At 44.7% G+C, this 27,166-nt stretch overlaps 1 protein-coding gene across 7 annotated transcripts in view; it reads right to left on the bottom strand.

Moving 5' to 3' along the window:
- Positions 1-942: 942 nt before the first annotated feature.
- LOC141154303 (forkhead box protein P3-like) overlaps positions 943-27,166 on the bottom strand; it is a 98,569-nt gene continuing 72,345 nt past the window's right edge. For all 7 annotated transcript variants that reach the window (XM_073639971.1, XM_073639972.1, XM_073639973.1 and 4 more), the window contains 6 exons: positions 26,997-27,084; positions 24,859-24,933; positions 24,608-24,770; positions 5,167-5,243; positions 4,827-4,928; positions 943-2,372 (listed from right to left, as the gene is read on the bottom strand). In XM_073639971.1, the coding sequence (XP_073496072.1) occupies positions 2,247-2,372; positions 4,827-4,928; positions 5,167-5,243; positions 24,608-24,770; positions 24,859-24,933; positions 26,997-27,084 (631 nt within the window). In that variant the 3' untranslated portion in view covers positions 943-2,246. The remainder of the gene's footprint in view (positions 2,373-4,826; positions 4,929-5,166; positions 5,244-24,607; positions 24,771-24,858; positions 24,934-26,996; positions 27,085-27,166) is intronic.

Below are 27,166 nucleotides of genomic sequence, written 5' to 3'. Positions count from 1 at the left end.
TAATTCCCAGATATCTTTTTTTTTTTTTTTTGGATCATGATATGAAAAAAACCCACAATCATTATCAAACATTTAAATTTAAAATACTTGCACACTAAGCCCACATCTTTCCTAGCAGATGATGGCTGAATTATTCAGCCATCTTCTGCCTCTAACAAACACTGGTGAAGCGGATCTCTGCCTGCGGCTGTTCATCTGTTAAATGCTGCTGTCAATCTCTGACAGCAGCATTAAATGTGTGACGGCAGTGTGGCGCATGATGTGATCTCAGGGTGCTGATGGGTTGCCATGACAGCTGGGGGGGTCTACTGAAGACCCCTGTGCCTGTCATTATGGTACTCCTGTGAAAGCCAGCTTAGCGTTAATAGGAGACCTTGATTTTCTAAATACATAGTAGCGCTGTAGCACAGGTGATCGGATGATCACAACAGCTTCAAGTCCCCTAAGGCGACTAACAAATACAGTTAAAAAAAATGTTTTTAAAAATGAGAAAAGAAAAAAATATGAGTTCAAATCACCCCCCTTTGCCCCATTAAAAAATAAAGCAAAAAAAAAAAAAACACATACTTGGTATTACTGCAGTCAAAAAAGTCTGATTGATTGCATTTTTTTTTTTTTTTTTTTTACAGATTTTCACATTTTGATTTTTTTTCACCACTTCAATAAAATAAAACTATACATGTTTGGTATCTACGTAATCGCACTGACGTGGAGAATCATATTACCAGGTCGGTTTTTAACCATATACTGTGTATTAAAAAAAAACAACAACAAAAAAACCCCTGCTATTGTGGAATTGCACTTTTTTTTAAAAAAAAAAAAATTTCTCACTTGAATTTTTTTTCCATATGAATGGGAGTGTATGTATTGCATAGCAGCTGCGTGCCTTTAATATTTCTAAGCTTAGCATAATTAATTCAATATTCTTTATTTTGCAAAGTATATGGCATTTATTAAGTCCTTTTTGTCATAAGAATAGATATAGAAACTGGAAGAAGCAAACATGGAGAAATCATGAACATTATTTTACAAAAAAGCATTTTGGCAACTGATTGGTTTGTGTCTCTTTTATATATTTAAAAAAAAAAAAAAACTGCGGGATTTATTTATTTATTTTTGTCCTATCCTCCCCTTTTTCCATAACAAAAAATTGTGGCCCCTCCACTATGCAAACCTCAACCAGTTGGGCACTCGTCTGATAAAAGAATCAAAAGGCCTGAGTATGCTGCTGTCATCTGATGACCACTAAGTGGCAACGTGAACACGTCCTTATACCCTACATACAGTGCCAGCTCCCCGCTGTGCGCTCCCATTATTCTGTGTGCAGGTAAAGAAGCCCTTTATAACAATCATAAGAGAAGAGTTATGATCTTTTAACCCCTTAATAACCAGAGCTATGGTTTAGACACTGTTTAGTGACTGAGCACATGTTTAATGGCTCCAAGTGTTCGTTGAATGTTAGTTTTTTTAATGTGGTTTAAGTACAAAATTCCAGCGATTCACCACTAAAAATCGCATTGAAAAAAATGCTGCTTCAAATCTGCATCAAAAAAGGAGAAAATGCATTAAAAAAAAAAAAAACGAATAATCAGAGCTGACTTATACAGCGCATTTTAGTACAGACACCTATAGAAAGACTAAAATGCATCAGGAAAAAAAAAGTTTGTTTTTTTGACAGTGGGATACCTAGCCCTTACCCAGGGGGTCTGCTCATTCTGTGCAATTTTATTGCGGCATTGCAAAAAAAAGCAACAGTGTTCCCCCAAAAATAGTGATATAACCGTCCCACGTTAACAGGCAATTAGCTAAGGATATTAATGGAGGGGGAGGGGTGGAGAAAATCGGAGAATGCAGCGATATCATGATGATGGTTAGCTATATACATGTATTATGTCATCGGTATTCTCAGCTGCGATCTAGTTTACCCGCGGGGGTCAGATGCTTATGGCACTCATCGTGGGGGCCTCTATATGTATTTATCTGGCGAACCTAGTAACATGTTTCCACAAGTGTTGAGGGGAGCAGCTAATTAGCTGTGGTAGTAATGGAAAATTCACGTTTCCTGATGAAGGATTTCATGTTCTGTCAGATTTACAGCTGTTATGGAAAGTTAGCAGATCTCCCGCTCAGGCGGTGTAACATGCGACGTCACATCTACAGACGAGTAAGTAATCTGCTGTCCTCGGGTTTTGGTATTTTCTATAGGGGAGGATTGCCCGTATACAAGGAGCAGAAGGGTGCGCCGATCAGGAACCGCCATGGCCGCCTCTCTTTCTCTGGAATTCCATCTCGTCCACCATCCACACGGCCCCTTTTATGTTCTCCACTCGTACAAAACATTTGTGGAGGCTCAAATTGTGTCTCACGGCATTCTAGGAGGAAAAAATAGAAAAGGAAAAATGGCTTAATGGCCAAGTTTATGTCGGTCCTGTGATGTCTGACAACCGCTCTGGTAGATTTCCAGTCAGATACTCATAGTACGGGGTTTGGCACATTTAGCTCAGAAATCCAGCAATACACACCCGGGATGTCATGTATGTCTGTACATGAGTAACAAGACGCCCTGGGCACTGCTGGCACCTCGCCGCTCATTACAGATCATTCTGTGCCAGAACTTTCCCCAGTATGGTCTTCCTAAGTAAATTATAGACAAACTACTTTTTTTTTTCTTTTTTTATAAGGTGATATAGCAATTATTGAAGCATCAGAAAGGTAAAGTCAAAACAAATATTCTACAGTTTCATAGAAATGTGGGTTCTCTATTTACCTCTGTCAGCTTAAAGCGGGTTTAGAGAACTAGAAAACCCCTATCCTATGTCTGCAGTTTTTAAAAAAAATAAACTGCACTTTACTCACTCTCCCTTGGTCCACCATTGAGTCTCCAGTGTTTTATTGTCTGCGGCGCTGATGTCACATCGACAGCGCTGCAGCCAATAACTGAGCTGAACGGCTCGTGCCATCAACTCAGGCAGACCTGCTGAACTTAGTTATGTTATGACGTCAGCGCTGCAGACAATAACACTGGGTGCAGTGGCAGAGACCCGGCCAGGGTGAGTAAAGCACAGTCTTTTGTGTTTTTTTTAAAGAAACTGCAGTCAGAGACTAATTATCTGAAAATGGGAAACCCATTTAAGCATATGTTCACACAATGTCTTTCAAACTCAGATTAACCCACTGAGTTATTTAAACAGAAGACACTTCAGGAAACTGACATTTTTTATTTTTTTTTTATGTTTTGTTTTTACAGTCGTTTCCTGAGTGTGTTTCTGACAGTGTCGTTTTTTGTTTTTTTTTTAATGGTTTTATGTTTTTTTTCTATGGTTCTTTCTTTGCTGTACTTTTTTTTTCATTCCATGGAATAATGAAGAAACCGTTAGTGTTATTTAAGCAAAACTGATGGTAAACCGCTCCAAAAGCATCCAGGCGTCTTTTGAGCTTTCCCATTGACTTGTATTGTTAAGTACAGAGCGTCTTCTGAGCAGAAAACTCCAGAAGAATGGACATGTCACTTCTTTTAATCTCTTAGCATTTTTAAAAACCTGAATCTGTTGAAAGACCTTCTGAAGCCTGAACATCAAGTTGCTTTTACATAGAAATGCGTATGTGCATTCTTCTGAGCATTTTCTGTCGTTTTTTTTTTATGTGGTTTCCGCAGCAGAATCCACCTGGAATAGACGCTGTGTGCACATACCCTAACATCACTATGGGCACCGTTCCCCAATCTCAGTGGGCATTAGCATTTTCTCAGCTGTCCATGAAGATCTAGTCTTAAAGTTGTTGTGCCCAAAAGGACATCTATCACCTATCCACAGAATCTTTTGGCAACAAAAGTTCCTAATGGGGGTTCCCACTAATCACTGGCTACTCCATTCAAAATTCCTGGAGACACGGCTGACGTGAACAGCCAAGTTTCGCACTTGGCTATCACCATCAGCCCTATAGCTTTTGCAAGGAGCTGCAGTAAGCATGCGTGAGAATGAACTAAGGGCGCAGGACCCTCTTTACTAAAGGTGCTTTCACATTGTACTTTTCTCCCCCTTCAGGGCTTGTGTCCGAATCCCCCACAAAACGGGATTTGGACGTATGCGCCGTCAGGTCCATAGACTATAATGGTGTTGGCAGAGCGAACATGCACTCATACGTGTATCATTTTCGGACATAATGTGTCTACTGGAGGATACTCACCTCCAGACATAGTAGACTGCATCTGGGTGTCTGCCTCCAGTAGGCGTACACGCCTGAAAATGATGCCGACAGAGCACACGTTCACTCTGCCGGTGCATACGCCCGAATCCCATTTTGCGGGGAGGTACGGCTGCAAGCCCTGACGGGACTCACAAAAGTGGAGAAAAGCACAATGTGAAACCACCCTAAGTGATTATTGGGGGTCCCCAGACGTGGTTATAGGTTATATATATTTATATCCATAAATGTCTGACCAGTGCCGGTTTCATCTCTGAAACTTGTATCTTTCCTGAGAAGGAAACCCTGTCACACATGGCCGGGAACAGAGAGGTGGCCGAAACTTGTATGGGAGTTCAGAAAATTGCCGAGCAAGCATTTACATGCCCCGCCACCTCCTATTTCCCGCTGGTACATGATGGGCCTCGTTCTTGATATGGATGCTGGTCCCAGCAGTGACTATATACATTTATGATATATCCCAGGGATATGCCATAAATGGCAAGATGGGACAACCCCTTTAAACATCACAGTTCATCTCAATTTGCAACTATGCAAAAATTGCTCTCTACAGTGCCCCTCCACTGATGCCTGGATGCCTTAGATGGGTTGGCCAAATAAGTGCAACGTTAGATGTACATTACCTTCCAAGTAACCTTGTTAAATCTGAAGAAAGCAAACATTTTTGTAAACCAGTGATAGATTTCATTCAATGCCAGCTGCTTCTGTGGTGACTCCATAATTGCCTATACGGTAGAAGACGTTTTGAGTTAATGGTTGTCAGTGGTTGTCCCCACCTCGTATATATGTACTACATAATAAAAATTAAATCACAATGGAGCTAATTTTCATGAACAACCCAGCATTTCTAAAGGTCCCAATGGAGCCTGTAGTGATGTCTGTTGGTGGCCACTATGGTAGCCCCTTGTTGATCTACAAATCTCATTACAGTGCGAACCCTATTACGCCTCCAATCAAACTTACCCATCGAATAAGGCAAGCATAAGTGAACGGTGGCCTCACATTATTTGTCTTGTAATATTCCATACAGGCTGTCACATCTGTGAATACAATAGATATCAATAGAGGGTTAGCTATGGTAGGCCATTGTCAGAAAGTAGCAGATTAGTATAGGACAGCAGAGTGTAACAGCGGCACACACCAAAATGGATTGGCGAGTATCATCCGATTTATGGAAGAAACTAGTGCATTCTGTGATTTTCTTCACACACAGATTCGGTCAGTGAAAAAAATCACTCATCTGCACTGCCCCATTGGATAATATTGATCAGAGTGTTGTCTGTTTCTTATATGGACAGCATTCAGACTGAAAATACGGTCGGCTGAACGAGCCTTTACAGAGAGATCGAAACAACCGCATGACAGCCCACATCCACCCTCAGAACTAGCATATGGAGGCACAATAAACGGCCATGTGTATAGTCCCTTAAGGTGGCCATACACATTTGATTAATGCTGGCTGAAATCAATTATTTCAGCAGAAATAACCAAACATCAAATAATAAAAAAAAAAAATCTATGGCGCCAACATATTCCGCAACACTTTATATTTTAGAGGGGACCTGGGAAAGAAGGATGGGATTATTAGATTTCAGCATGCCCCATCTTTTGGCCTTATGAGATATAAGCTGCCATCAGAGGCATTGGTATACCACCATGGGGCTCAGAGCACAATGGTCCCACCCGCTGCCTGTTTTACACACCCGTAACTTTGAGCTTTTTCTGATTGCAGCATTTTAACCCCTCAGATGCTGGGGAGAATAGTGACCATGATAGCTAAGAGGATATACTGTAAAGTTATCCAAACATTGACCCCCCATGACATGATCGTGGGAACACAATGGGTTGTTTAATGGTAGCTGGGACCCCAATTTGGACCTTCACTATGAGGCCCCCTAATTCCTATCTATACACCTAGCTAGAGGTTTTAGTCAGTGGCGTCTTACTCCCTGCTCCCCATGCAGAACACATGCACGCTCGATCCATGGCGTAACTCGAAGCTCGTAGGCCCCCAATTATTACAACTCTTCAATAGTAATGGTCTTTTCATATGGGCGATGGGACATTTTGGGCCCCATAGGCTCCAGGGCCCTGGTGCGATTTCAACCCCAGCACCTATTATACAGTAGTGAAGTGTGTACGTTTATCATGAGGAATAGCTGAATCCAGCATACACCTCCATGGAGTGGGTCAGGCGGAATAACATTCGGACGAGTTCAGAGTGGAGTGACATCAATTTTTCTTAATTCCCCCTCTAATCCTGCTAACATGTATGGCCATCTTTAGTAATTCAACTTGTTTCAATGCGGAACTTTGGGTTAGATTTATGAAACTGTCTAAATGAAAGTCTGCTATTGTTGCCCATAGCAGCCAATCACAGCACAGCTTTCATTTTAAAACAGCAGAATTTGAAATGAAAGCTGATCTCTGATTGGTTGCTATGGGTAACTCAGGCAGCTTTCTTCTGAACAGTTTCACAATTCTGTTCCAATATCTCAGATTTTCCACAAAACAATAGACACCATGCAGACCCAATAAATGCTATATTCTCCGAGATAAGATTGTGAATGTAGGAATATAAGCCGATATCTAATTTCTCGTCTCCTTATCTCAGTGTCTGATAATTAGCCGTTTGAGGATCTCATTCTCTTTACAAATTAATTAAATATCCTTATTGATAATAGTCACTATCCCTTGTACAAATTCAATCAAACATTTGCTGCACATCTTTATAATGAGGTATTATGGTCGCCGCGGTTCATAACAATGGTCCTCTACATCCGGAACTTATCGCACATCCCATTTACTGAAGAAACAAAGCAATAATGATGTAATTGCAGATAACAAGCGCTTGGCGCAGCTATAATAGGCCGTATTTATAACCAGATAAATTCACTTTTTGTCCGAAAAGGTTTTGTGAGCGCTCGTACAATTAGCATATGCTAATAAGAGCCTTACATAGGGCTAATCCATTCACATTCAGGCCCCTTAAGCTAATTCTTCTTATTTGTTAGTCACACCGCAGCTTACTGCACGAGAGCCCGGGTAACGATAATATAGATCGTCGCCATCGCTGCATTTCTCATTGTCATTCCAAGCGGACGATTCTGCCTATCAGGCAGACATTAATTTAATGTTTCCTGTGTTTTAAAGACATACTAAGCTTATTTCTTAAAGCTTTTTTTCATAATCCCGTAAAAAGTTTTACATTTTATCAGCACAATTTTTTTTTTACCTGTAGCTGTGCAAGGAGTATATATAATTTATGCCGCTTCCTAACACTATTGAAAATGTGGCCCATATCAGAGAGCAGCTTACCAATAGTGTCATTATGCACTACTGATGCTTTTATATATACACCTTTGCAAGTCTCTTTTCCATAAGCCTATGAGGAAGCCTTATATGTTACCAATGCAAATTGTGCTTTTTTATTTCTGTAGCTGTGCATGCAGCATGTAAATGTATGCAGCTCCTAGCACTGTAGAAAATGTGGCGCATATCATGACAGCGGCTTATCAATAGTGACATAAACTATTGACGCTTATATATATGTCCTTGAGGGAGCCTTACTATCAATGCAAATTGCAGTTTTTATGCAGCTACTAACGCTATAGAAAATGTGAGTTACATTATCACAGCAGCTTACAAATAGTGACATGATCTACTGATGCTTTTATATATACTGTATATATATATATATGTGTATATATATATGTGTGTATATATATATATATATATATATATATATATACTTGACATTTTCTTTTTATAAGCCCTTGAAGCCGTACATGTTACCAATGCAAGTCATGTTTTTTTATTTCTGCAGCTATGCATACAGCATGTAAAGTGTTTGCAGCTACTAACAATGTTGAAAATGTGGCGCATATCATGTGCCATGCACTACTGATGTTTATATAAGGTATATATACGCCATTGTCTCTCTCATGAGCCCCTGAGGAAGTCTTACATGCCATCAAAACAAATAGCACTTTTTTAGTTCTGTAGCTGTGCATTCAGTATATAAAGTGCATGTGTGGCGCCCGTGTCTATAGCGCCACAAAATGCCTGCATGTGTGATATAATTCATATGTATTGCCAACAATGGTGAGGGATAAGTTCTCTGCTGTTTTCATTACATCCACACATTGTTAGTTACCCGATCCCTTACTGGAGGGAGGATTGTGCACTTTTGTCCAAACCAGGAAGTTGTGCATGATCCTTTATAGAGGGCTGGAGGTGCTTCAGTGGTAGTTGTAGTGTGTGTGAGGAAGAAGCAGCATCATGGAGTTCTCTGTGCAAGAGAGAGAAGTCTGCTCTCTGCAAGGGCAAGCTGCACAAGGCAGGGTCCAGTCCCTAGAGCACAGATACTTCCAGAGTCTGTGCTAAACAGTGAACCTGCTCGGTCTTCATATAGCGAACAGTGAAGTGTTTTCCTGGGAGCTCAGCAACTGCATGGAGTCAAAGATACTGCTACAAGAGAAAGTGAGTGTTCTGACCGGATTCATGTTGTCTGCTTGCTGGAAGGGATCACAGATCCAGTAACTGTTTACCTTGGACCCCTGGGGATCCAAGGAATCGTCTACCAAAGGTATAATTAGCAGCAAGAAGGCTATACAACCTCACAGCAGAGAGTCTGAACCCTTACCATGCAGGTCTGTCCAAAACCCTGTATGTGAACTGTACGGAAGCTTCTGGAACTGTTTGCAAAAACTCCAGTGAAAGGTACAAACTGGTTCTTACCCTGTCTGAAGCTAATTATTTTCTGCTGCGCCATTCCTGCCCCAACTCCCATGGGAGCCCGCCCTGGTTGGGAAAGGTTAATCATCTAGCACTGCTCATCACCAGCTAACTCCCAGGGGCCCTCATCAGTGCCCGGCCATACCAGGCCGAACATCCCAACTGGCGTCACAAACCTTTTTATTATTTGATTAACCCCTACAATTGATAAAGACTGGCGCGCGCCCCCGGTCGGACCATACCAGCACTCGGACCGCCGTGCACCAGTACCGTGACTGCAGCGGCCCGGCCGCGGCAGCACAGACTCTTTTCTGGCGTCACATTCAGGATCCTGTGTGCCTAAGGACCCTAACTCTTCTAAGGAACCGCTGTTTTGTTTCAAGTCCCTGCAGTAGCAAGGGAGTTTCGGTGATCAGTGGCTGTGCATGCAGTGACAGGACTCGCGGTGGGTGGAGCACTGCTAGCTCACACTGCTTGAGGTCCAGCTACACGGGATCCCACTGGAAAGCGCATTAGCTGAGTAAAGACCGCAGCAACAGGAGCCGTGAGTCACACCCCTGCAGGGGTTAACAAGTGGGGAAATGTCTAATCCCAGCAACCCTAGTGTGGCCGCTGGTGCGGCTCCCATATTGCCGCTAACTATGCCTTGTATACTGGGTGCAGCATGGCTGCCACAGTACACAGGTGAATCACACACCTTAAGTGACTTTAAAGAGAAGCTGGGCAGCTTGTTTGAACTTTACCCCATGTCAGAAGAGTAGAAAGTTACCATACTTACGAGTCAGTTCAGTGGCACAGCACAAAGAGAAGTCAAATCTTGGCTAGCTACTGATAAAAAGACTGTAAAAGACATTTTTGTTAAACTCAGAAATACCTTTGATACCCGTACTGTCTCAGAAATAAAGATGCGATTTTTCAGCTGCAGACAGAAAGCTCAAGACTCTGTTAGAGACTATGCACTTAATTTACAGGAAGCATTGCAGGCCATTAGGAGTATTGACCCTGACAGTGTACAAGATGAAAGCAAAATGCTGAAAGAGCAGTTCATTGAGGGCCTTTTGCCTGATTCCAGTAAGGCCCAGCTTGCCATGATGTCGCTGCAAAACCCTGATATGGACTTTGCTCAGTTTAAGGACAGATCAATCCGTATATTATGAGAATCCACCTATGTCTGCAGTGAGCCAGTTAAACACCCAGCAGTTATGTACCACCAGGGGGCTGTGTCCTGCTCCCTAGTGCCTAAGGTACAGTATACCCAGACCCAAGTTGATGATCCTTCTGCAGATTTACGGCTACAAGTACAGGAACTGACTAAGAGTGTGGCTGCTTTATTTAAAACTGTACAGACTCTCCAGGCTTGTCCCCCCACAAAGAGGATCCAATTAGCCTCCAGCCCAGATGATCTTTCAAGACAACAGCAGTGGAGGATCCCACGACGGCAGCGACTTCTGACCCGCACTAGCAGGAGATCTTTTGATCAATTTGACCCCACAGAACGACCCATCTGCAGACGATGCGACAAGGTTGGTCATATTGAGAGAGAGTGTCCTTTAAAAGGGCGAGCCCTGGGGAGTGGACCAACCCCCGGGAGTAAGACAGTCTGGTCCAACGAACTGGAGAAGCAAGTATGTCGGCGGACGTCCATTCATACCAGTTGTGATTGACGGTATCCCCTTCACCGCCCTTCTGGACACTGGTTCGCAGGTAACCATAATGCCTTACACTCTGTACCAGAGATATTGGGCTGATGCTGATTTCATCCGACGCCCTGATGGAGACTTGTCATTAATAGCAAGTAATGGTCAGCCATTGACACAGGTTGGGTACAAAGAGGTTGTCATTAAAGTGGTGAGGGTGGAGCTTAAATCTCAAGGCCTTGTGGTAGTAGATGTGGAAAAAGGAGAGTGTACTCCTACCATAACCCTGGGCACAAATGTGATAGAAAATTGTTTAAGTGAGGTCATCGCCATTTTGCAAGACATAGCAGATTCAGCCCCTTCCAAAGAGAAGTATGCCCTCAATAAAGAAATCAAGGCTCTCGTGCAGCAACAGCAGGTGGAGATAGCTGGTGGAGAGATTGGTAGCGTAAGGGTGAGTGATCCCAACTCCATTATGCTTCCCCCCAGGAATGAGACTCTCATATGGTGCAGAGCATCCATAGGTATCCGGGGCCAGTATTACCCAGTCTATTCGGACAGCCGACCTACTGCTATGACAGTGTGGTGCCCCTGAGGGTTCAGTCGCCACAAGGGTACTGCACCTCAGATGAGGTGTGGTATCTCCTCTTCCAGGTAAAGATGGAGCATCTCTCAGGACCCCACTTCACCACTCAACACTACACCACTCCTGTCCTGAAGGGGGCCTAAATGCACCAGGGTGCTGCCCCGGCCCGGGATAGAGGAGATGGGGGGAACCAAAGATACTGGGAACCATGCAGTGGGTGAGGGTGGAGAACACACTTTTAGAAAACACTTATTCATTCATATTTAATCTACGGCCATCTTAAGTTCAAGGTCTTTGATTGTGGTCTTCTGCCAGAACCCAGGAAAAGTCTGCAGCTGACTGAAGATACACGGTCCTCGTACTCTGGCCTTAAGACGAGGAGCGGGTCAGAGTTAACCACTGTCTCTACCCGGTCAAGGTCCTGACCTAAGAAGGCCTTGGAGGGGAGCGGAGGAGATAGGCTCCACAGGCAAAAGGATCCCAGGGGGATACGGACGAAGCGGAGTCGCCACCTGTATTCTTTACTCTGGCATAGTCAGAGGGATTCCTGCTGCAAGAGGGGTGACCGGCCCCCGATATCTGACTTTGTTACTTCACGTCTCAGTCAGAAAAGCTCGGAGGCTTAGTGGATCCAAGGGGGATACTGTTATGTTCTGCTACCAGAGCTAAGGAAAGAGAGGAGATCTGTCCCTACGATAGAACTAAGCTTAATCCCTACGATGTAACAGGGGACCTGATCCTGCGATCAGACCTGCTAAAGTCCTAAGCTAGTCTGTATGGAGACCTATAGATGTGGGGAAGGAATCCCTACAAGTACTAAGGACTGGGAGGAAAATGGGACACCTCCTAACAGAAATAGTAGCAGACAGACGAACAAACAATATATATAGAACAAAGAGGTCCGTAGACCAAGCAAACTAACAGAGTTAGATACAGAGCACAGGCTAGCTAGAAAGTAGTTAAACAATGAAGTCCAGCAAAGCCAGAAGGGCGGAACAGGCTTAAATAGGCCAACAAGGTCATGTGACCAGCAAAGGAAAAAAAACCTAAGAGCAAGGTTCTAACAGTACCCCCCCTTCTAAGAGGATCCTCCGGATCCCCTAGAACCAGGCTTATCAGGAAATCTCCTGTGAAACGCTCTGATAAGTCTGGACGCGGAAACATCATCCGACCTCACCCAAGAGTTATCCTCGGGTCCGAAACCTTTCCAGGCCACAAGATACTGCAAACTACCTCTATACAGTCTAGAGTTAAGGATGCGAGAAATTTCATATTCCCCGTCCTCCACCACCGGAGGAACAGAGGCAGAGGCGTCACAATCCGATACAACAGCTTTTTTCAACAGAGAGACATGAAATACCGGATTAATTCTCCAGGAGGTAGGAACCTCCAACCTAACAGCAGATTGGTTGACAACCTGAAGCACCTTAAAGGGCCCTACAAACTTGGGACCCAATTTCTTAGAAGGAATCCTCAACCGCAGATTCCTAGAGGACAACCAAACCATGTCACCAACAGCGAACAAAACCTCCTGTCGTTTCCTATCAAAGTAGTCCTTAGATTTTCTGTTGGCCTCCTGAAGATTACCACGCACATCCGTCCAAACTCTCTCCAAATCACCGGAAAAATTCTCCTCCTCAGGCACGGCAGATCCCAACTTGGAGAACGACCCAAACGACGGATGTCTCCCAGAACAACAAAAAAAAGGCGAACAACCAGCAGAAGAAGATGTATGATTGTTCAGAGCAAATTCAGCAAGTGGCAGAAACTCAGACCACCCCTCTTGATTGTCTGCCACAAAACAACGCAAGAACTGCTCAACATCCTGGTTTTTCCTTTCTGTCTGGCCATTAGATTCAGGATGATATCCGGACGAGAACGATAAATGAACTCCCAACCTGTCACAAAAGGCACGCCAAAAACGAGCCACGAACTGAGGACCCCTATCAGAAACAATGTCAGTAGGAACGCCATGAAGTCTGACAATTTCCTTGACAAAGGCCTTAGCGAGAGTTTTAGCGCAGGGCAGTTTGACGAAGGGAACCAAGTGACACATCTTGCTAAAACGGTCCACGACCACCCAGATGACAGTAAAACCCTCAGAGGGGGGAAGGTCAGTTATAAAGTCCATAGCCAAATGTGTCCAAGGAGCACTGGGAACCTCCAAAGGACAAAGCAACCCCGCAGCAGGAGTATGTGAGGACTTAGATCTAGCACATATAGTACATTGACGCACCCACTTAATGACTTCCTTCTGCCATCCAGGCCACCAAAAACTGCGACCCACCAGTCTCTTGGTCTCAGAGATTCCGGGATGACCTGCCAACCGAGATTCGTGACACTCAACAAACAAATCTCTCCTAAAGGTCCCAGGCACAAACAACCTCCCATGAGGAGTGTTAGATGGGGCATTCTCCTGTGCTTTAAGAATCTCATCTTCCAAAACGGAGTCCAAAGCAGCTATCACAACACCTTCTTGTAAAATGTTCTCCTCTTTCTCAGCACCGACTATGGGAGAAAAACTGCGAGACAAGGCATCCGCCTTAACATTCTTAGTACCAGGGATGTAAGTAACGGAGAAATTAAACCGCGAGAAAAACAGTGCCCACCTAGCCTGACAGGCATTCAGGCGCTTGGCAGCATCAAGATATATCAGATTTTTATGATCCGTAAGAACCTGAGCGGGAAATTCCGCACCTTCCAAGAAGTGACGCCAGTGTTCAAATGCGAGTTTAATAGCCAATAATTCCCGATTACCAATATCGTAATTCAGTTCAGTCTCCGAAAAATTTTTTGAAAAAAAGGCACAGGGATGTAATCCATCCCCGTTATCCTGAGACAATACTGCGCCAACCCCCACAGAGGAAGCATCAACCTCAACCAAAAACGGCTTAGTCACATCAGGCTGCATAAGGATGGGAGCAGAGGTGAACCTCTCCTTGAGATACACAAAAGCTTCAATGGCCTCAGAAGACCACTGAACCGCATCAGCACCTTTCCTGGTGAGATCGGTCAGAGGTTTGACAATACTAGAAAAATTTTTTATGAATTTTCTGTAATAATTGGCGAAACCTAAAAACCTCTGTATCGATTTCAAACCAATAGGCCTAGGCCATTCCTGTACAGCTTGAACTTTAACCGGGTCCATCTCAAAACCTTCGCTGGAGATAATGTAACCCAAAAAAATAATTCTCTGTACAGCGAACTCACATTTCTCCAGCTTAGCAAAAAGCGAATTGTCCATTAATAACTGTAATACCTCACGTACGCTCTGCCAATGAGACTCCAGATCCGGCGAATAAATCAAAATGTCATCCAAATACACAACCACATTTTTGCCGATCAAAGGTCTAAGGATGTCATTAATAAGATTCTGAAAAAATGCAGGAGCATTAGTAAGACCAAAAGGCATAACCAGATTCTCAAAATGACCCACAGGAGTGTTAAAAGCAGTCTTCCATTCGTCACCCTCCTTCATGCGCAACAGATTGTATGCCCCCTTAAGGTCAATTTTAGAGAACCACTTGGCCCCCATTAACTGGTTAAACAGATCAGGAATCAATGGCAGTGGGTAAGGATTGCGTACAGTAATTTTGTTAATCTCACGAAAATCCAGACAAGGACGTAAACCGCCGTCCTTTTTTTTTACAAAAAAAAATCCAACCGCCACAGGAGACTTAGAAGGCCTAATGTGACCGGCGGCCAAACTTGTCTGTATGTATTCCTCCAAAGCCTTCCTCTCAGGAATAGTAAGGTTAAATAAACGACTTTTAGGAAGAGTCGCTCCAGGGACAAATTCAATAGAACAATCATAGTCTCTATGGGGAGGCAAAACCTGCGATTCCTTCTCAGAAAAAACTCTCCAAAAATCCTGAATAGGAACAGGCAATTCTCCCCTATCCAAAGCTGCAATACGCCCGCTACAACACTTGTCATAACATTTATGGCTCCAGGATTTAATTTCACTGGTAGACCAATCCAGTACAGGATTGTGAAATTTTAACCAGGGCAATCCCAATATTACTGGAGAAGGCAAGTTATTCAAAACTACCAAATCCAATTTCTCGTGGTGAACACCATTAATAGTGAGAGGAAATTCACAGACCTTGAGAGTAATATTCTTCAAAGGGGAACCATCCACCGAAACCACAGCAATGGGGGATGATAAAGGTTCGGGTTTTAAATTGAGTCTTTCCAAGAATCCCCCATCAATTACATTCAGAGTAGACCCACAATCAACAAACACCCGAAATTCCATTAATTTTTCCTGAGCAATCGTGGAAGCAGCTAAAAATACACCCTTGGAATTTAAACAGGCAATACGGGCATGACTGACCATTTTTTTTTCTTTCTTCATACGAAGCTCACAGTCTTTAATTAAATGACCAGATTTTCCGCAATAGAAACACAAGCCTTCAGAAAATCTGCGATCTTTTTCTTGAGAGCGAGGTGCCATCGCTCCAATCTCCATCGGTTCACCACTGTTAGTACACACATTCTCATAACCAGAAACTGACATAGCAGAGGATTTGCTCTCATTAACCCTTGCACGCAGTCTCCTATCCACCCGTATAGCTAATTGCATAGCCTGTTGCAAATCTTCAGGTGTAGGATAAGCAATTAGCAGGTCTTTAACCCTTTCACTGAGCCCAGCAAGAAATAGACTTTTCAGAGCAGAATCGTTCCACCCTGTTTGAGTAGACCATCAACGGAAATGAGTACAATATTTTTCCAGATTACCTGATCCCTGTCTCAAACGTCTTAACTCAGTCTCAGCTGATGAGACACGATCAGGATCATCATATAATAGTCCCAAAGCAGAAAAAAAACTATCCACTGAACTGAAGCATGTATCACTAGGTTGCAAAGAAAAGGCCCACTCCTGAGGCTCTTTGCACAAAAGTGACATTATAAACCCTATGCGCTGGGAATCATCCCCAGAGGACTTGGGTCTCAAACGAAAATACAATAAGCAAGCATTTTTAAATGAAAAAAATTCTCGGTGTTCACCAAAAAATAAATCCGGCAAACGTACCTTAGGCTCCAAGAAATGTGCTCCAGGACAGTTACTCACGTGTTGACGGAGCTCAGTCACCTCCAAAGAGAGTCCCTGCAGGTGTTTAGCCAAATCCAGAACCGACACCATGATGGAACAGAAAAAATCTTTCCTTAGAGCATTTGCTGGCTGGACTTACTGTTATGTTCTGCTACCAGAGCTAAGGAAAGAGAGGAGATCTGTCCCTACGATAGAACTAAGCTTAATCCCTACGATGTAACAGGGGACCTGATCCTGCGATCAGACCTGCTAAAGTCCTAAGCTAGTCTGTACGGAGACCTATAGATGTGGGGAAGGAATCCCTACAAGTACTAAGGACTGGGAGGAAAATGGGACACCTCCTAACAGAAATAGTAGCAGACAGACGAACAAACAATATATATAGAACAAAGAGGTCCGTAGACCAAGCAAACTAACAGAGTTAGATACAGAGCACAGACTAGCTAGAAAGTAGTTAAACAATGAAGTCCAGCAAAGCCAGAAGGGCGGAGCAGGCTTAAATAGGCCAACAAGGTCATGTGACCAGCAAAGGAAAAAAAACCTAAGAGCAAGGTTCTAACAGATACGGACGGAGCAGATTCGCCACCTGTATCTCTTAAACTGCGTTTATCCAGTGGGACCCGGCCTTACACCACGTTCGTACCACACACAGTCAGGAGAAGACTCAGTGGGAGAACTTACCAAGGAGAGGAACACACACCAGAGGGGACTCGACAGGTGCTCCTGATCTACCTGGGAAGTGCTGAATCCCCTTCCCGGTGCCCGCAGTACGCCGTGTGTAGCAGAGAGAAGCTTTGCGGCTGAAAGATCATCTGAAGTGAGTAAAGACCCGGATGACTTCACACACCGCCTCAGCCTGTTATTTCCTGCGCGGCACTGCACCCACCATTCCTCCTCACACTGCCCTGAGGCCTGCTCCGCCTGCGGGGAGCCGTCCCATCTTAGCTGCCCCTAACACCAGCCTCAGTGGACTCTAGCAGCGCTGGTGTCCATCACCGGAAACCGCAGGTGGTGTAGTCGAAATACCACTCTCACTTGAAAGCCCATTATTTTTAATGTGTGACCGCCCTGGGCACGGAACGGGTCTAGGCCACGACTGCATCCCCCGCGACCCCTACACCGACCCGGCTCCGAGTACCCCAAGATCCCAGGGAGGGCGACTGAGGTGTCACACAACAGCCAGGGGGATTGTTGATGTTAAAAAGGGCAGGGTTTCAGTAGGTGTCCTGAACTGTAGGGAAGAGGAAGCATGCTTGCCCCTTTATGCAATTGTAGCCAAACTGTTTACAGTCAGCAACAATGATAATCAGGCTGCAGGACCCTTGGCTCCGTCTGAGTCGACGGAGGGCAACGGCTCCTTAATTCCGTTGGAGGACTGGGTTCAAAAGATGCATGTTGGCATTGACTCCACTCCTTCACATTAGAAAAATGCGGTGTATCGAGTGGTCCAGGAGTACGAGAGGGTTTTCAGTAAGCACCCCTTGGATTTTGGACAGGTAAAGGGCATCCAACATAATATCTCCGCAGCAGATCATCCACCTATCAAAGATAGATATCGACCTATACCTCCCGCTCATTATCAGTGTGCAAAAAGTATGCTAAAAGAAATGAAACATGCAGGGGTAATCAGGGACACATATAGTAAAAGGAAAGTCAGCTCACCCAGTACTTATAATCCAGCTTGCACGGAACCAGGTGGATCCACCCCAGAATATTCTCAAAAAAAGGAATAAATAAAAGGTAATTATTTTACCAGACGCTGGAGCAACTATTCCTTTTTTGTAATTAGGGACAGCTGCAGTCCTTGGGCAGCTCCCCTGGTGTTAGTTAGGAAAAAAGATGGTACAATGCGCATGTGCGTAGATTACAGAAAGGTTAACAAAATCACCCACAAGGATGCTTACCCCCTACAGCGCATAGAGGAGTCTCTCGCAGCGTTAAAATCAGCTAGGTACTTCTCCACTCTAGACCTAACCAGCGGGTACTGGCAGGTTCCCGTGGCTGAGGCTGACAAAGAAAAGACTGATTTCACTACTCCTATGGGGCTATGTGAATTTAACTGTATGCTGTTTGGATTGTGTAATGCACCTGGGACATTCCAGAGACTTATGGAGTGTTACCTTGGACATAAGAACTTTGAGATAGTGCTACTGTACTTGGATGATGTCATTGTATATTCCAGGACCTATGAAGAACACCTACAACACCTGGCAGAGGTCTTTGAGGAGTTATCCAACTTTGGTTAAAAGTTAAAGCCATCTAAATGGCATCTACTGAAGCCCAAAGTACAGTACTTAGGTCATGTGGTTGGCGCAGAGGAAGTCTCACCAGACCCAGATAAAGTGACTGTCATCAGAGACTGGCAGGTACCCACCACCATTAGAGAGGTCCGACAATTCCTGGGGCTAGTGGGGTACTAAAGACGCTTTATTAAGGACTTTACTAAATTGCCGGCCCCCCTACAAGACCTCCTAGTGGGCCAGTCCAAAAAGACCAGAAATAAGAGTCCCCCGATAGAGTGGGAGGCTAGATTGGATGAGTCATTCAAGGGCCTAAAGCAAGCACTCACCGGATCGGAAATTTTGGCTTATCCAGACTATGAACAGCCATTTATCCTCCACACCGATGCTAGCAACGCTGGTCTAGGGGCTGTCCTATCTCAAGAACAGCATAGTAAAGGGAAAGTCATTGCCTATGCGAGTCGCAAGCTTCGTCCTACTGAGAGGAACTCTGCCAATTATAGCTCCTTCAAACTAGAATTCTTGGCGATCATTTGGGCAGTGACCGAGAGGTTTAAACACTATTTGGCCTCCTCCAAATTCACCATCTACACGGACAACAATCCCTTGACATATCTTGATACCACCAGGCTCGGCGCCTTGAAACAAAGATGGATGGCTCGGTATCCAACTACGAGTTCGTCATTAAATACAGAGCTGGTATCAAAAACGCGAACGCAGATGTCTTGTCCCACATGCCAAATCCTCCTAACTCAGAAGAAGATTTGGTGGGCCTGGAGGAGATAGAGATGCCAGCATTCCACAGCCAGGATTTCTTCCAGGGCTCTAATCGCGTAAAAAGGAGAAATCTAGCCGTCCAAGAAGTGCCCCTTAATCCGCTACCCCACCATGGTTGGGAAGAGATGCAGAGCAGTGACCCGGCTATATGCATTGTCAAAGAACTCCTTGGTGCAGCAAATTAATCTCCAGCTCCCAATGCACCTGCAGACGCCCAACAGTTGTGGAAAGACAGAAAGAAGCTGTTCACTTATCAAGGCAAATTAGTCCGAAGAGCCATTAACCCACGTATGCATGACCTGGTATGGCAGATTGCTTATCACAATCATGCTGGACACTTTGGGTGGAAAAAGATAGAAGTTCTCATCCGCGACCGCTTCTTCTGGATTGGCATTAGACAGTCCATTGAAGAGTGATGCAGGGAGTGCAGCCCATGTAATCTTAGAAGGAAGAATCCCACCAGTCAAAAAGCTCCTTTGCAGCCCATCATCACTAAGCAACCTCTGGAGCTAGTGGATCTAGACCATGTGCAACTATCGCCAAGCCGGTCAGGGTACAACTATGCTCTAACAATAGGCGACCATTATTCTCGCTTCCTAGTGGTCGTTCCAGTGAAAGCCCAAACGACAAGAACCACTGCAAAGGCATTCCAAAAGCATTTTTGTAGACCTCATGGATACCCAGATCAAGTGCTGACAGACAGAGGTTCAGCCTTCGAGGCAGAAGTCTTCCAGGAATTTTGCTCCATATACGAGTGTAAAGAGATCAGACCCACGCCATACCACCCACAAGGCAATGGTCTTTGCGAAAAATTGAATCATCTGGTCATCAATTTATTACAGATCCTACGGTTGGAAGAAAGGAACCAATGGCCTGATTTGATAGAAATGTACAATCATATCCCAACCAGCTCAGCAGGATATGCCCCAGCTTACCTGATACTGCACGGCCAGGTAAACTCCCCATTGACCTGGAAATGGGAGTCCTAACTCCTGAAACTATATCCAGCCAATTAGACACTGATTTGAACACAGAAAGACAACTGCAGTATCAAAAGGTTCAGCAATGTGTAGAACCGAGTCTTGCCCAAGCTAGACAAAGACAGGAGAGAGACTTTAATAGGCACGCGCTGGCAACCCCCCTATCACCAGGTGAACAAGTGTTGAAGAAAAAGAGAAGAAACCACAAGTTAGACGACCAATGGGAGGCCCAGCCTTACACTATTCTACCATCTAACCATGACAACAGCAAAGTGTGTACCATCTCCAAAGACAGTGGAAAAACATGTACTACTGTATCCCGAGACAATCTGAAAATATGTCCAGCCCAATTGCGCAAAAGAGTTGAAACCAGGGCCGGCGTCAGCACCCAGCGCACCCGGGCAAATGCCGGGGCCCTGAGCAGGCAGAGGGGCCCACTGGCGGTCGCGCACCCCGCTGGGCTATGGGCGGAGGAGAGCGGTGTCAGCGCCCGCCCTTCTCCGCCGCTTGCTCAGGGCCCCGGCAGCCCGATACTTACCTCTCCCCGTGCCTCCGCAGATCTGCTGTCTTCCTGCTCTGCGCTCCCTGTGACATCTCAGGTCAGAGGGCGCGGTGACGTCTTTACACCACGCCTTCCCCTGAGCCGTCACAGGGAGCGCTGAGCGGGAAGACACCGACAACGCTGGAGTTCGGAGCCGAGCAGCGAGCGGCGGGCAGCAGGTAGCAGGTGAGGAGAAGGGAGGTGAGTATTTGATTTTTTTTTTAATGTATGGAGGCATGGGGCATTATAAAGAGGGGGGGGGACATCCTGCATGGGGCATTATATAGAGGGGGGGGGACATCCTGCATGGGGCATTATATAGAGGGGGGGGGACAGCCTGCATGGGGCATTATAAAGAGAAGGGGGGGGCATCCTGCATGGGGCATTATAAAGGGGGGGGGGACATCCTGCATGGGGCATTATATAGAGGGGGGGGGGGACAGCCTGCATGGGGCATTATAAAGAGAAGGGGGGGGGGCATCCTGCATGGTGCATTATAAAGGGGGGGGGACATCCTGCATGGGGCATTATAAAGGGGGGGGCAGCCTGCATAGTGCATTATGTGGGGGGGAACAGCCTGCATGGAGCATTATAAGGGGGGGCAGCCTGTATGGGGCATTATGTGGGGGGTAACAGCCTGCATGGAGCATTAAAAGGGGGGGGCCTGTATGGGGCATTATGTGGGGGGTAACAGCCTGCATGGAGCATTAAAAGGGGGGGGGGCTGTATGGGGCATTATGTGGGGGGTAACAGCCTGCATGGAGCATTATAAGGGGGGGACAGCCTGTATGGGGTATTATGTGGGGGGTAACAGCCTGCATGCAGCATTATATGGGGGCCAGTATCCTGTATGGAGAGTTATAAGGGGACCGGTATCCTGTATGGAGCGTTATAAGCGGACCGGTATCCTGTATGGAGCGTTATATGGGGGCCAGTATCCTGTATGGAGTTTTATAAGGGGACCAGTATCCTGTATGGAGCGTTATATGGGGGCCAGTATCCTGTATGGAGCTTTATAAGGGGACCGGTATCCTGAATGGAGCGTTATATGGGGGCCGGTATTCTGTATGGAGCCTTATATGGGGGCCAGTATTCCATATGGAGCCTTATATGGAGGCCAGTATTCCGTATGGAGCCTTATATGGTGGCCAGTATTCCGTATGAAGCGTTATATGGGGGCCAGTATTCCGTATGGAGCCTTATATGGGGGCCAGTATTCTGTGTGGAGCGTTATATGGGGGCCAGTATCCTGTATGGAGCGTTATATGGGGGCCAGTATTCTGTGTGGAGCGTTATATGGGGGCCAGTATCCTGTATGGAGCGTTATATGGGGGCCAGTATTCTGTATGGAGCATTATTTGGGGGCCAGTATTCCGTATGGAGCATTTTATGGGGGCCAGTATTCTGTGTGGAGCGATTCACCGGTTTCTGAGCTATTGTGGAATTTACAATAGATATCACTCATGTAATGTAAGAAGTGAAATCTTTGACATTGTACTATATATATATTTCTCCGCTGTATCTCTGCATCATGAATCGTGGTATGTGTTAAAGGGGCCCACTGAGACTCTTTCGCCCGGGGCCCAGAAAAACCTGGAGCCGGCCCTGGTTGAAACTAAGAAAGTTCCTCAGCAAATAGGAGAGACTGACACAAAGATTCGCACCATTCTAGGTGAATTTCCCCATTCTTGGCTGCAAGTAGACAATGCGGTAGTAGTCCCAGTGATGTTGTTTCTACAATGGTCCTTACCAGAAACACCAGACCCTTCTGAAGGAGAGCAGCAGCTGACACCAGCCCCTGACGCTTTGCATGCTCAAAGACCGGAAAACTTGCCCCCTACTAGCTGTCAGCCTGCCATACCTGTGGTAAGTTCAAACAGTGGTAGAAAGTTGCCTAGCCTTCCTATTTTGCGCAAATCACAGCGTAGTACACAGGGACAGACCCCTTCTCGCTATAGGAATGATTCATAGCGCTAGGAAGACCAATAAGTAGATTTGATTTGTATTTATGTTGGACTATGCGTTATGTAAAGTTAATGAAAATGTTAAAGAAGATGTACCCACATGGACTAATGTGAGATTTCAGCAAGCATTACGCTTTCTTTTACTACAAGAACTCTTGACTCCTGAACTGAAAGGAGCTTGGTACATTGTGCCTTTGTCAAAGAGACGTCCAAAACAGCCAGTGCAGTGAATTCTATATTTTGGTCTGTATGCCCCGCAGCTGCACTCGGGGACGATCAGAAGTGGTTTTGGGCAGTAATCCACAACTTGATTAATACGACTGTTTATATATGTTTAGGTTAATGTTATTTTATTATGGACTGCCTACTGGTTAAGTAGCTCGAGGAGGTGCTACTCTTCACTAGGGGGGAATGTGGTGCCCGTGTCCATAGCGCCACAAAATGCGTGCATGTGTAATATAATTCATATGTATTGCCAACAATGGTGAGGGATAAGTTCTCTGCTGTTTTCATTACATCCACACATTGTTACCCCATCCCTTACTGGAGGGAGGATTGTGCACTTTTGTCCAAACCAGGAAGTTGTGCATGATCCTTTATAGAGGGCTGGAGGTGCTTCAGTGGTAGTTGTAGCGTGAGGAAGAAGCAGCATCATGGAGTTCTCTGTGCAAGAGAGAGAAGTGTGCTCTGCGAGGGCAAGCTGCACAAGGCAGGGTCCAGTCCCTAGAGCACAGATACTTCCAGAGACTGTGCTAAACAGTGAACCTGCTCGGTCTTCATATAACGAGCAGTGATGTGTTTTCCTGGGAGCTCAGCAACCGCATGGAGTCAAAGACACTGCTACAAGAGAAAGTGAGTGTTTTGACAGGATTCATGTTGCCTGCTCGCTGGAAGGGATCACAGATCCAGTAACTGTTTACCTTGGACCCCTGGGGATCCAAGGAATGGTCTACCAGAGGTATAATTAGCAGCAAGAAGGCTACACAACCTCACAGCAGAGAGTCTGAACCCTCACCATGCAGGTCTGTCCAAAACCTTGTTTGTGAACTGTACAGAAGCTTCTGGAACTGTTTGCAAAAACTCCAGTGAAAGGTACAAACTGGCTCTTACCCTGTCTGAAGCTAATTATTTTCTGCTGCGCCATTCTTGCCCCTGGGAGCCCGCCCTGGTTGGGAACGGTTAATCATTTTGCACTGCTCATCACCAGCTAACTCCCAGGGGCTCTCATCAGTGCCCGGCCATACCAGGCCGAACATCCCAACTGGCGTCACAAACCTTTTTATTATTTTATTAACCCCCACAATTGATAAAGACTGTCGCGCGCCCCCGGTCGGACCATACCAGCACTTGGACCGCCGTGCACCCGTACCGTGACCGCAGCGCCCCGGCCGGGGTGGCAAACATGCAGCTACTAATACTGAAGAAAATGTGGTGCACATCATGTCAGCAGCTTTGTGGGAACAGTTTTGGGAAGGCCCCTTTCTGTTCCCCATGACTGCGCCCAGTGCACAAGGTCCATACAGACATGGAGGGGGAGTTTGGTGGAAGAACATGAGCGGTCGCACAGAGCCCCGACCTCAGCCCCATCCAACAACAAAACTGAAGATTGTGAGCCCGGCCTCCCCCCAACATCAGGGTCTGAGCTCACAAATGCTTCACAGAAGAGCTGGAGCTGTTATAGCTGCAAGGGGTCAACTCCATATTAATGGCTATAGATTTAGAATGGTCAGAAAAGCTTCTGTCGGTGTAATATGTAGTTGGCCCAATACTTTTGTATTTCAATGTAGAATCAGTGCACCATACACATAAATATCTATAGAAAACATTTCCCATAATATGAATATTACACCAGCGTAGATAAATAGTTCCTAAATAATAATACCCACTCTCGTGTATTTTGTAACTGTTGCCCTCCATCATCTTTCTCCTTAAGGCCAGGAGTCTGTGAGAGAATTCCTTGTGGAGTTGGACAGGGAGGTTGAGTCCAGGCCAAGGGGACACTCCAGAATGATGGGATGGTTGGAGGATTAATCCGCATTCTCTCGGCTTCTGTGCAAGATTACAAGACAGTTGTTGGTGAATCTCACAGCCCTGACACTAGAGATTAGTCAATGTTAGAAGGAGTTTGTCCACTTACAGACATGTGAACTGCACCAAGCTTTTCCATCATCAAGCTTTGCATCTCATGAAGTTTTTGTTTCTCAGCTGCAAGCTGTAATGAAGCAGAAGCTATCAACCTTACATAATAATACCATACCGCATTGCTCACTTCTGTCCTGGTCCAAACTCCACCGGGTTACCCACCCTAGAAAATCCAGTTTTTGTCCAAAATATAGGTAGATATTGCACCATAAAATTTATATTGACCTGGTTTATGCTGATCAGTGCGGTTCTTTTTGCAGACCCCACCTAGGAACTTTTGCACAAAATAACTCTCTTTTCAAACAAGAATTCTGCAGGAGCGGCCGATAGAATGACCGTCAAGGGTCTTCGGAGGTCGATTAATGTGGTGGGTGCTTTAACTTTGGACATAAACTGGATTTAGTGAACCAGTGCTTCACAGCAATTCTCTAATATACTTTTATTATTGGAATGGGTCCTTTTAAAAGCTGGAGTAAATTTACACTTTAAATAAAGCATGTCTACTCTCCTGACATGAACATTTTAGGAAATAATTGTATTCTTAATTAAATAACAATTCTGGAGCATTTTTTTCCAAGAACTCTGTCTTGTGCTGTACCTCTGTTACTCCTCCTTGACATTTTAAAAAAGACAACTGGGTGTTACTAGTTGGGGGTATGTCACAAAGGGGTGTGTCCCTACACAGTCAGCACTGATTGGACAGTGTCAGACTGTACGCCCCCCAATTGGAAACTCCCAGTTGTCAATTTATTCATAAATTTCTAGTAGTTATAACAGAGGAATGGCACAACCTACAACCTAAAGAAAAAAATGTTTCAACGCTTTTATTCAATGGAAAATATAATTATTTATTAAAACAGATGTGTCAGAAATGTTGACAGATCTTTTTTAAGGCCAAGATTCCATGGTGTCTTAATTATTGCACATCTACACTAAATTACACCATGAATCACGGTCTGCCTCCTGCATTACAAACAGGTATGTTTTATTCTGAAATATTGGTAATTTATTGATGTTTATCTTTGTGACAGATTGTCTCAAGGATCTGCCTAGGGCATCAAAAACTCTCTGTTGGTAATTATCCTAAATCATCCTTTAAAGAGAAACCTTCATTTTAATTTTTATTTCATAAATCAATAAAGCACATGAAAATATGAACTCTGTGATATATCTTAGGGAAATCCGCTTCTTTCTCCTCCTAGACTGATCTTTCAATTTCAATTCTAGGGTAAAAGCAGTATTCAGTGAATACAGATTTTTATATTACTGAGTTGGGAGATAACAGTTGGTACTCATAAGATTCTATGAAGGGGGAGGAGGAAGAGGGAGGAGCTAGAAGGCAGCACAGACATTCTGTTATAAGTTCTTGTGACATGACAATTACACTTTAAATCTAGAGTTAAAAAAAAGTTATAGTGTAGCTGTAATTTCTGGAGAGCTTGCTGCAGAATGTCTGTCTCTGCCTTCAGCTCCTCCTTCCACTATCCATAGACTCTTAAAAGCACCAACTGCTATCTTCTAGCAGCATGGTGGCTCAGTGCTTAGCACTGTTGCTTTGCAGCACTGAGGTCCTGGGTTCAAATCCCACCTAGGACAACATCTGCAAGGAGTTTATATGTTCTTTCCATATTTGCATGGGTTTAATCCTGGTTCTCTGGTTTCCTCCCACACTCCAAAGACATACTGATAGGGAATGTAGATTGTGCACCCCAATGGGGACAGTGCTGATAATGTCTGTAAATTGTCTGAATTGTAAAGCGCTGCGGAATATGTTGGTGCTATATAAATAAAAAGATTGCTATTGTTCTATCTCAGTAATGTGTCAGTCTGTCTTTATTGAATACAGATTTTACTCATGAATTGAAAGTAAAAGAATAGTCCAGGAGTAAAAAGAAGCATATTTCACTGCTAACACATATTACAAAATTTCTAATTTTCACGTGTACTATTAATTTATGGAATAAAAATTAAAATAACTATTACTCTTGGTTTTTCCTGTTTTTTTTTTTTTTTTTAAAGTTTCAAAACCCACTACCATGACCTATAATGCTAGACAGCATGAAGAGCTACCAGGTAAGTGATACTATCTCTATACACAAATAGTCCTTATGGAAGCTTATGCGGGTATCTCACCTGCTCTTCTAGACTGCGAACCACCTCCATCTGGATGAACCATTGCATTTTGCCCTTTTCCTCCAGGTTATGATCGTTGTGCAGGTGTCTGAATGGACAGAAGATATTCTTATATTCAATGCTAGTATGGCAGTGAAAATGGCTAATTCAGACAAGCCCATGTTAGATTG

This window comes from Phyllobates terribilis, unplaced genomic scaffold (genome assembly GCF_046119375.1).
Source record: "Phyllobates terribilis strain yellow unplaced genomic scaffold, ASM4611937v1 Scaffold_7__3_contigs__length_470593459, whole genome shotgun sequence".
Lineage (NCBI taxonomy): Eukaryota > Metazoa > Chordata > Amphibia > Anura > Dendrobatidae > Phyllobates > Phyllobates terribilis.
The sequence above is the reverse complement of the archived record's forward strand: the minus strand, read 5'-3'. Positions and strand labels throughout refer to the sequence as shown.